This window comes from Frankliniella occidentalis, unplaced genomic scaffold (genome assembly GCF_000697945.3).
Source record: "Frankliniella occidentalis isolate FOCC.00 unplaced genomic scaffold, Focc_3.1 Scaffold422, whole genome shotgun sequence".
Classification (NCBI taxonomy): domain Eukaryota; kingdom Metazoa; phylum Arthropoda; class Insecta; order Thysanoptera; family Thripidae; genus Frankliniella; species Frankliniella occidentalis.
The window spans coordinates 74,313-86,261 of NW_026267543.1; the positions used below are offsets into that span (position 1 = coordinate 74,313).

The 11,949-nt window shown below is 41.8% G+C and overlaps 1 protein-coding gene across 1 annotated transcript; it reads left to right on the top strand.

The window, feature by feature from the left end:
- The first annotated feature begins 7,259 nt into the window (after positions 1 to 7,259).
- Positions 7,260 to 9,064, top strand: LOC113210910 (uncharacterized). The gene is made up of 2 exons (XM_052274664.1): positions 7,260 to 7,515; positions 7,822 to 9,064. Exons 1-2 carry the CDS (start codon positions 7,271 to 7,273, stop codon positions 9,062 to 9,064), a joined length of 1,488 nt encoding a protein of 495 aa, XP_052130624.1. The 5' UTR covers positions 7,260 to 7,270.
- Positions 9,065 to 11,949: the final 2,885 nt, after the last annotated feature.

Here is an 11,949-nt window from a genome sequence, read left to right on the forward strand (position 1 = left end):
ATTTTATAAAATTTGTATACAAACCATTTTTACCCGGGTCGAAATCTGGTAAGTGATATGGATTCAGCTCGTCGAAAAGAAGCGAAGCTGTCTTATTCGCCAAGACGATCGGAGACAAAATGCCAGAGTTATTGACGTTCAAAGTGACACTAGGTCATCTTCGGCACTTATTGTCACTTTGAACGTCAATAACTCTGACATTTTGCCTCCGATCGTCTCGGCGTATAAGACACTTTCGTTTTCTTTCGACGAGCTGAATCCAACACACTAACCAGATTTTGATTTTTACATAATTAGGTTTTGATGTTTGCGGCTGTGAGCTCACACGTTTCCTAGGCGCAGTCTGGAAAAAGACCGCCTCCCACAGGATTCCCTGGCAATGATATTGTCATAAACCCCTTTGCTGAGTTTCAAGGATTTTTTTTTCGGATTTTTTGGGTGTCTTTCTAGGACACAAATATCCATGATCATCGTACCCCACCTACTGATCATCGTGCCCCATAGATGGGGTACCATGAACATAATGCAGGGTCCCAATATTTTATCCCCAGCTCAGAAATGGTTTGATTGAGAGAAATTATTTCCTAAACATGTTGTTTCTAAGAGACATAGCTCCCACCTGAGCCTATGATCCATCTGCCATCTACCACTATAGGGGAGAGAAGGCCTAAAACAAAAAAAGGGATCATGGTACCCCGCTCTCCCTTAAGTAAACACGTAAACCATTCAAAATATCACTTTCGTTTCTTCTCACCGGACACTCGCGAAACTTCGTAGGATGAGTTCCGCAACTTTGAAACTAAAAGTAACACACTCGGTTTCGACACCTCCTACGTACAAGCAGCTATCTTCCTTCGCACTGCAGACAAACGGCTAACTTTTCCAGCAGTGCAGACAAACAGCTATCTTTCGCAGCGCTGCAGACAAGCAGCTATCTTCCAAAGCTGTGCAGACAAACAGCTAACTGCAAACCGTGGATTTTCCAGGAGATCGAATGATAACTTTAGACTGTTGAATCAATTCAAGGCTGCAATGACAACACATACCAATGGACCCATGTGAATCCGTGATATTTATTGTGTCTTCCTACAAATTTTCGTGCCTCAGTCGGTTGGCGTTTGACCGAACGAGTCGAAACACCGTAGTGATGCAACGTGAGTAACAACTAAATCTGTCCTTGTGCATAAAATACTCACTCAGTGTACCTTCATTCAACCTAGTTAGTGGTTTAATGTTCCTTAGAGACAGCTTACTAGGTCTAGGAATGGCAGAAAATATATTTTATAGTAAATTATGCTTCGAACTTAACCTTGCTATACCTACATGTCCTATACTATTTGCAGTGAAGCATGAAAGTATTCAGCAGACTTATTTTTTATAAAAAGAAGTTCATGCTCAAAACATATATCCTGACCCCAGGATTTAAATTGATGAACATTGACTTAACTTTGTACTTATTTGTTGAAGCTTGCGTACCGCCTTGACTGATCTTCATCTTAACTATAATTTTGGTGCTCAAAGTTAATTTTGTTTTATTTGTTTCAGTTCTATATGATCATCCCTGCAGGCACGAGTCAAGTAATTTTTATCTTTGTGGGGGAGTAGGAGTAACGTTCCCCAGATGGCAGAGGAGACGGTTCAGTTTATCAGAGCTTCGTAAGTAACAAAGAAAAAATATGGACAACATTGCGTACCAGGATCAAAACTGAATGTTATGATTAATATTATTGTTCTGTCTGTTTCTTAGGTTTTACAAGTGAAAACCAAGCCCCATGAGCACTTCGCTGCTGAACCACACCAAAGATGTAACCAGAAGAAAAATTTGACTGAATCGTGTATGTTATATTTGTCTCTGTTTCAGAATGTTCTATGTTCTGCAGGGTTGAGTGGGCAGAATCTTTTAAAAGTTTATTTGGCACAGAGCATAGAGTTAAATTTAGAGTCTACCTGCATGCCATTCAGGGGCATTTTATTCAGAAGTATTCCTGTTTTGTAAATATAAAATATATTAAGTGGTAGTAGGTACAGTAATGTAACAAAGTTTTACTTGTTATGCATTAAATGAGCTTTCAAAGGTGGTCCCCCATTTAGCCCTGCTGTAATTAGGGAAGATTTAAACAAGCCTTTCAAATCCAATATACTATAATATGATAACTAAGGCCAGATTTGATTAGAGCGTACCTACAATACAAATGATGTAATTTTGTCAAAATGCATGCACTCATATAATTAGCTCTGCTGTATGCTTTTGTTGATTGATTACGAATAGAAGGTCAGAGAATAATTATCGGGGGAGTAGAAAAAAATTTAAAGGTGCTTCCTCAAGTCTCTGAACAAGCCGAGGGAAAATAACATAGGATTCCCCCAATATTGTTGTACTTAGCTGGCTTTCTGGACAGATCTCACAGGGACAAGGTGAAAGTATTGTTAGGATTCAAGGTACTCAGAAAGGGGAAGTGTAATTCTATCTAATAGAGCCCAACTGACAACCAAATAATACAATTTTGTTGAAGGTAAGAACAATTATGTTTATGTTATACTTAGTTAATGAATCAACATCCATTACTTGGCAACTCAAGCCAACAAAGTTGTGTTATATGGTTCTATTAGATAGTATTACACTTGCCCTCTGTGAATAAATTGAGTCCTAACAATAATTTTAGCTTGTTCCTGAGAGATCTGTCCAGAAAGCCGGCTAAATACAAGACACTGTGGTAGCACCCATAAGATGTGTTCAATTTCAAAGCGCATTAAACAAACATTGCAAATCAAATGAAATGTTTGTTCCTAAATCAATGTGCTGATAATTTATTTCACTTTACTAATATTTTAATCACATTCCAAACTATGTATACCTGTGCTTTTTGTTTGTTTTTAATAAAGATGTGACGTTTGTGTAAAACATGTTCAACCGCTGCTCTTATAAATTATTCTACAACTTCCTGTCAACATACAAGTTTTGTTCCTAGTGCTAATCACTAAAACCCTATGTTCACTGAAAAATGGAAATTACTTTGATGCAGAGTGGAAGTTAAAAGCAACATAGCTCAAAAATAAATAATATCTGTTATGACAACTGATGGCTGAAGGCCTTGCTCAAATAGAGGGTGTAAAGGAAAAGAAGGAGGTCAAGAACAAGTAGTAATTGGTTAAATCACATGTATTACAAGCCCAAAGAATTAAGCTAAAGAATAAAATTCAGAAGATAAAATTTTTAAGCTAAACTAAATGTTGATATCAAGTCAACATTTATCACTAGCCAAACAGTCCTACTAAACAAGTAGCTTCGTATCACGATACATAGATCAAGGCGTGGCTAATATTTAGTTATGTTTAGGTATAGGAACGATAATTAAGTAAAATCTGATACAAAGGAACACATGTTATTATAAAAATAGTCTTAGCTATTGGAATTATTTTGAACTTGCTATTAAAGCCATAAGAATTTCACTAAAGAATAAACTTCAGAAAATAAAATTTTTAAGCAAAACTTAATGTTGATATCAAGTCAACATTTATCACTAGCCACACAGTACAGTACTACTAGACAAGTAGCTTCATATCACGAAACATAGATCAAGGCGTGGCTAATATTTAGTTATGTTTAAGTATAGGAACGATAATAAAGTAAAATCTGATACAAAGGAACACATGTTATTATAAATATAGTCTTAGCTATTCCAATTATTTGGAACTTGCTGTTCAAGCCATTGGAATTTCACTAAAGAATAAAATTCAGAAGAAAACATATAAAACTAAAATAAATGTCCATATCAAATAAACATTGATGACTAGCCAATCAGTAATACTAAATAGATGGCTTCATATCACAATACATAGATCAGTACGTGGCTAATATTTAGGTATGTCAAAGTATAGGAACAAAGATAAAGAAAAAAACTTATAAAAGGAACACAAGTAATTAGTCTTAGCTATCACAATTATTTTGAACTTATTGATCCTTACAATTCTTCTTCCTCTTCATTTTCTACCTCTTCATTATTTGCTTCCTCATTTTCTTCCCTTTCAATTGCATATACTTCATCGTCACTGCGGTTTTCTTCATTCTCTCCATCTATATTTTCTTCCACAACTTCTTCGACATTTCTCATAACATTTTCATAAAACACATGGTATTTAGAAGGAATGGCCAGGGAATTGCACAATTCAGTCAAGTGAGCAATTTTCTTCTGGTTCAAAGGGATTTTAGAAGTAAAAGCAGGAGTCAATCTGTAAGTTTTCAGCTGTACAGGACGGCCTACATGGTGCAGTCTTGTATCAACAGTCATCTCATTTCCATCATGGTCAATCTTATAAGTCAGGACTCCAACGGCTGAGGGATCAGCTTTCACAATCTTCACTTTGCTCCAAGCAACTTTCCTTCGAGCAGTATTGTAATCCCACTGTTGAAGGGAATGAACAAGCACATGGAAGTCAAATATTTCTCGTCTCTTCATAATTTTCACATCATACTTTGGCCTTTGCTGTTTTGCTTTCTGGATGAGTGTCACCCATTCATCCATGTCAAAAATTTCTTTCAGTTCTGCTGCCGATTCAATTCTTGCATGAATTGAGTCATTCTCATCCTGCGTATGACCTGGTTCCAAGAAGCAGTGCTCCTATGTTATGTTCAGCTCTGCAGCTGCACAAGAATTTTTTTTTTTATTTTGACCACCACAGCTGTCTGAGAAGGAGTAGAATTTCTTGGCACCTTTTTCAGCATGAGATGTCACATATTGAAACATACAACTGCCAACCTCATTGGCTCCCCTTTTTGCAACTCCTTCATGCCACAAATGGCAGACACCCTTTTTCCTAATCATGTCAAAGGACATATACAGAGATAATTTATTCTTGTCGAAGAATACTGAGACCTCACTTTTGGGAACGGGCAAAACCTTTTGTAGATCAAAAGCAAATACATGAACAGTGCTGTCTTGTACTCCCATATCCACTGCCTGCTTCATACGTTTACGGGCTTCTTTTTTGTTTGACTGGTGCTTGGCAAACTTATTCTTAAATTTTTCCCTTTCTGCTCTAGTTCCTGTCTTGATTACTCGACAAAGTTGAAATTGATCCTTCTTTGGGCGGAAAAAGGCAAGGTTGAAATCATTACACAGGACACAGCTCGGTACTTTCCCTCTGTGGCCCTGGCATTCATCGGTACATTGGTTTCTTGACACCATTCTACATACTGCCGACTCATTCTGCTAATACTAAGACCCCACTCTAAGTACTCACGCTGGCTTCTAGATCTTGTACAGTGAGATGGAATTCTTGGATAAAGATTAATGTGTGCGTGAATACTGTCTCTTTCAGCATCAGTAATTTTTTGAGGTGTATTAGCGTGCTTGCCCCTCTTGTCAGGGGAAACAAGTTTGGACTCGCCTTGCAACAGATGATTGTATGCACTATCAATCATGCTATGTCCTGTTGACAAAGTATTTACAAACATAGTCTTACAGACATACACTTTTTCTGCTTCACAGTAATTGTCTGAGACATAAAAAAAGATACTTTCCGGAAGAGTTTCTCCTCGAATTTTGAGCTTTATCTGTAGTCCGTCTTACTACTGCACTTGTTTCTAAGTGTCTAGTTATGAAGTCCCACTTCTCCCTCTGACACTTTGTAGCATAGAAGCTACTAAAGACTCTTTTACGTTGTTCCTCAGATATGTAATCAGAACACACTCTTGAGCAAGCACAGGGGTTCTTCATCTCAACAGGACTCACAGACTTACCTCGCTTAGAGGTATAGGCCTCGCCAGCATTTCTGGCTACTTTCCTCTTGGTGTCCAGCCACCTACTGGGGTCTCTAAGACGCTTGCGTTTAGATGGTTTTTGTAAGCATTGCCTTTTTCTTGGAACAGCCCTTGGTGTTTGCTCCACTGGCTGCACAGTTTCCAACAGCTTTTCTTCTTCCTGAGGATCTAAAGTGGTGCCATCTTCATTATCTTGTTCATTTTCCTGAGCAGGATGTAAAGGTGTGTCATCTTCATTGCCTATCGCTTGTAATTCTTGTAGCATGGAAGGAGTTGTGGGCTTTCTTTGTGCATCTGCTTCATCTATTCCAGCTATAGTGTGGATATGCATATCCGCAGCAAGAGGATCCACTTCTGTTCCTCCACAGTGAACTGTCAAGCATTGGCAGGCAGGGGTGATTCTTCAGCCTGTTCTGGCCTGTTGTTTTGCTGGTCGCGATTGTGGTTAGCACCTACTGCGGCTGGATACAGCTGTCTTGCCCGATTGCTGACGGCCCGAAATTTTGGACGCCCCATTACATAAAATATTTACAATAGTAGGAGACCAGACCAGAACGCTCTCACGCGCGTCGTTCCGACATCGTTGTTGTTGCTGCCAGCTCTGCCAGGCCAACGGGTCCAGAGATGGGGAGGCGCTCCAGTTAGCTGTGTGGACGAAGTTGAGGTTATGGCTCATTTAAAATACTTAACATCTTTTTCTGTGAAGTTCTGACAACTTTCGAAGCACGTTTTTTAGAAAGAGCGTATTTTTCCCTATAAAATGCACATTAAAGCTCAAATACGACGAAAATGTCAGTTAGCTGCTTGTCTGCACAGCGTTGGAAGATAGCTGCTTGTCTGCAGCGCTGCGAAAGATAGCTGTTTGTCTGCACCGCTGGAAAAGTTAGCCGTTTGTCTGCAGTGCGAAGGAAGATAGCTGCTTGTACGTAGGAGGTGTCGATTTGTTGTTGTACTCACTTTCAGGATTAATTTAAGATATAGAATACCAATATCCACCAAAAAACTTTGCCCACAGAAATTTTAAAAGTTACGTAAACTTTTCAGTTTATAAATGTCTATGCGCAAAGTTTTTTGATGGATTTGGTTATTCTAAAGCTCAAACGAGTTTTTAAGGTGATTACTACAACCATTATTTGCCACTTTTTTGATTTTGTATCTTATTCTGATTTTGAGGTTTTCAGTATACCCTCCCTATATGAATAATCTCCACAACTACCTTACCGTGAACACAGTGGTTGATTTAAAATCAGCAAACTGTTTACATTTTAATTTTTATTATTAAAGACTTAAACACACTAAGATAAATTTTGACTTGTGGCGATTAGTAATAGATTATAGATTGATGTGCAAAAATTATAAAACCTCCTTTTTTCTTCTTATGGTGATCATAGTGGAAACCTAATGAAGCACATAACTAGGCACCACAAAGACAAGTTGGCTGCCTTGGATAGGCAGGTAAAGGAGTGAAATACTGGAAAGTCGAAGAAAAAATCATTGAAAGCCATTGAGATGAAGGTGGTTATGTCTCCTCGTTGCCTCAAGCTGGCCTGTGTCCGAATGGTGGCTGTGCATGGACGCACCTTTGAACTGATGAACGACGCTGCATTCCAGGACATTGTGAAGTCATATTTGAATGGATTTCCTGCAAGAGAGAGGTATGTTAGACTTTTCTACAAAAATACTCGAACTGTTGCATCAATAAATAAAGTGTCCAACCAGTGCACACTTTTTAGTATGCAACTGACAGATGACTGACAGCTGTACTCCTGAAAATGTTGCAGTGGTGTCAAAATACTTACTTCTCTTAAAAAAGTGCATTATACTGTAAAATTTATCTTCATCATATTCTTTTTTTGTTTTGTAACCAAATGCCAACAAAATTAATGGCATTCTACACTGATCATATTGACATCCATTCAAGTTTTTAAATATCTAATAATATGCTGCAAATTATTTTTAAAAGTATACAGCCTTCTTTACTGTCATGCCCAATACATTCAAGGCCTTTATACATAGGTGCTGTAAAAAAAGCGTTATTAGAATACTTTTGTCTCTTACAGGTTTGCCATCAATGATGCCTCTATACGCACAATGGTACAGGAGGAGGCTACTAGGTTACGCACCTACATTAAAAATGAGGTCAGAGGCAAGATGGTTTCTCTGAAGGTAGACTCAAGTAAGAAGAATGGTCGTCCCTTCTTCGGAGTGAACATCCAGTTTGCTTCAAATGGAGAAATTCAGCTTCGCACTTTGGCCGTTAGGGAGCTGATGGTGACACAGAGTGCTCAAAATCTAAAACAAGAAATTATGGACATATTAGACATGCATGACATTGTCGTCACGAACATTATTTCATTCACATCTGACAACGGGCAAAACATTCTAAGGGCAGCTGATTTGCTACGGACTAACCAAGAGGAGAGGCAAGACCTTATTGATGAAGATCAAGAAGAGCTTGATCTCTTCATTGAACAGGAAGGTGTCCGCCTTGACAGCCTGAAGTGTGCTGCACACACACTTCAGCTAGCAGTGATGGAAGATTCGGTGAGAAAAATTGACAGTGTGACAAATCTTATTAAAAAATGCAGAGAAATTGTGAAAACATGTCGGACAGAAACAAATAGAAAAAAATTGAAGAGAGCTCGCCTGCCAATTCCTGTTCATGACAACGATACTCGCTGGAACACTTCTTTTGCGATGCTGGAATCTCTGCTGAAAGTGAAATCGTTTATGGAAGATGACATTTCAGATAATTTTAGTGAAGATGACTGGACTTATGTAGAATCTGTTTTAGAATCCCTGGAAGCTACCATGGTGGTGGCCACAAAGGTTTTACAAGCAGAGCAGCTCACACTAGGATATATGTATGGTGCGTGGGCTGAATGTAAAATTAAACTTGGAAAGGTAGGCTCACCCCTGGCTAGTCAAATTCTGGAGTCTATGGAGAAACGGGAAAGAAGAGAAGTTTATGCTCTTAGCAACAGGCTGATGGCTGGCCAAGACAAAGTACCACCCCTGTTTGATTATCCTGGGTTTTTGGCAGCCATTTTTCTAGATTTACGGTATTTTGCCATTTTGGAAGAGAGTGATGTTGTCACAGCCAAGTCCTACATTTCCAACCTGTGGACAAAAATAGAAAAAAATAAAAATCCAAGACATGAGAATATACCAGAGGGTGACCAGGTGGTGGAGGAAGAGGAGGAGGATGAAGATGAAGTATCAGCATTGCTTCGTGCAAGGGACAGAGGTCGCACTCGAAATTTCACTTCAACCCATAGAGACATTTTTTCAATGTATGTATGATTTTGGTACGCAAGAGGAGAGAATAACAAGCAGGGGCCGGGCCTGCTTGGCCTGCCGGCGGCGATGGTCGGGCCTGCGACCCGACCATTTCTGTCACGCGATTTGCTGTAGAACATAATTAGATGATGTAACGGGCCCCGTCGTCCTTAAAATTTGCCCCGTAGACACGAGAAAGGGATGTAACGGTGAAACACCGCGCCTACAGCCCACCCTTCTGCTTAGAAAACGTTTTTTGGGGTGGGGGGAGGGAGTTTCTTACCTCTTTTGCGGTTCTGGGCCTTCTTTTACATTTCTGTGTTCACTACAGCAATTTTTCACTTATTTTCGTCAAACAAGACCCTCTAGCGCCGAAACGGTTAGAGATAGAGCCAAACGGACGTAATTTTTGTCCAGAGGGCTCCACTTTGACATGGTACCCCTTCGGAGACCATTCAATATTTTCGGACATTAATAAATTTATTTTTGGGCCACTTTTGTGAGGGAAACTCCCTCTAGCGCCCAAACGGTAAAAGATAGAGCAAAACGGACGAAATTTTCGCTCGTAGGGCTCTACTTTGACGAGTTACCCCTTAGGAGATCATAAAAAAAAAAATATTTTTGTCTGACTTTTTTGACCTAGCCCCTTTTCTTTGATACCCCCTTTCAGCGCCTTAGGGTTGGTTGCCAGGATTTGCCGTAGGCGTTTCGTTTTCTAGGAGTGAACCTTAAGATACCCTGAAAATTTGAAGTCTCTAGCACATCTCCTTTTAGTGGAACAGACAGACAGACACACAGACAGACAGACAGACAGACAGACACGAGGTCGTTTGCATAAGCCCGCTGGATAGCTTTTTCAAAGCAGAAGGGCGGGCTAAAAATACAATATCATTTGAGGTTATAATCTTTATAATAAGACGCGTTTCTATTATCCTCTATTAGCATATCCCAACAATTACGGACCAGGATTTAAAGTTTATGCGTATGCATCTCGAATAGAAAATTTACAGACAAACCTGGTTTTTAAGTTACATTAACTTACCTATTACATTTCCGAACGTGCCGGGCGATCTTATTCAAGAAATTTCGATTGTGTTGTGGTTTCTTCTGGCTACAGAAACCATGAGTAGAGGGCGTCCTTCCCTTATGTAGCAGCCCGCCAGCAAGGTGCCGTGCAGCAGGCCGTCGAGGCCACCATGGGCACGGAGGACGGGCGAGGGGGTAATCACTCCGTGAAAATGCGTACACCTCAACTTTTCACTTTTCCACTTTTATTCACTTTTTCACAGTTTTACGACGTTTACTTTATTTCTATGCCTTTATCCCCTCTATTTTATTCATTGATCTGATCAAGGCACGATAAGTCACTTTTGTCCACATTCTCTTTCAGTTTTCATTACTTTTGGTCAACTTTTTGTCACTTTCATTTTAACTTTTACAGAAATGTGTACACCTACTTTTTGTAGTGATTACCCACTCGGGGACGGGCGACGCCCCCGAGCACTCCAAGATAGGCGGCGTGCTCTGGGACACAGTCGTGGGTGCGAGGGACGGGCGACGCCCCTCGCGTACTCCAAGACCTCCGGAGCGCCTGTGTGCTCGCTGACTTCGTCATGGGGGTGGTGCCCCTCCCCCCCCCCCTCACACACACACACACCACCCGTCCGGTCACTACGAGCGAGGCGCCGCGCTCGTGGACTTTGCCATGGTCGTGAGGAGCGAGCAGTGCTCCTTCACTCCGGCCGCCCGGACGTGAGCGAGGCGCGTCAGGTTGACTCAGCTGGACGCCCTCCGCTCCGCCCGCCAGGTCACTCCAAGAGAGGCACTGTGCAGGGGAGCACATCGTGGTGGTCACGAGGGCGGGGGACGAGCGAGCAGCCGTGCCGGGCCGTACTCGTGCTCGTGTACAATGTCGTGGGCGCTGGGAACGGGCGACGCACCTCGAGCACTCCAAGCGGGGCGCAAGCGGGGCGCCGTGTTCTTATTGGACTGTCGGGGGCGCGAGGGACAGGCGACGCACCGCGCGCACGCCAAGCCCTCCATGCCAGACGCCCGTGGTTGTGGACTACGTCCTGGGCGTGGTGTGTGAGTGTGTGGGGGTGAGGGGGTTGTCCCCGGGGCTGCCGTCGGGCTACTTGCAGCTTACTAGGCTCACCGTGGCACAGCCGCCCTCCGCGAATACTGCGTACTTCGCTCTGCTTATCCAGGTGTGCTGTACCTGGACCCAGCAGTGGGCGGGCATGGAGCAATTCACGACGTTGCTCGCAGCGTGCTGTGTGCGGGCAAGGTGGATTAAGGGACGGTGGCGGCACTCCCGGCCGGCCCCATAGGCGCGTGAGCGACCGAATCTGTCCCCGCTGGGCTGCCGCGCGGCGTGCCTACCTCCCAGGGTCGTAGGCTGGCGGCGCGCCGGCGCGCTATGGGGCGCTCGGGGTTTTTTGGCCCTAGCGCCTATCCTATTGATTTTGGAGGGTTGGTAAAAGCAAGGCGTTTAAAGGGCATCATGTAAGCTTTCGAATGAGCACAAGCCGAAGTCTGTGCGATATTTCTGAGAGGATTGCCAGCGAAATTAGTTTGGCGCTGGAACGCGCGCTTGGGTAACTTCGCTCCTGGCGCCTCACCCGTTGGTTTTAGACGAAATTGTACTAAATAAACATTGAAAGAGCATAAAAAACGTTAACAATTCTTGTTAACCATAAACGGACCCTTAGTTAAGAAAATTGTCCATTTTACAGTTTCGAGCAATATTTTTTGAATATAGAAGTTTGCGCCGCGTCATAGCGCCCTCTCACTTGTACAATCTGCTTTTGGACGCCATGTAGGCATTTCATGCCTGCTTGCTGCATTGTTCGTGTTCTTGATGTGTCTTTTTGCGTGATATTTTTTTGAATTAGCATTTTAATCATTAC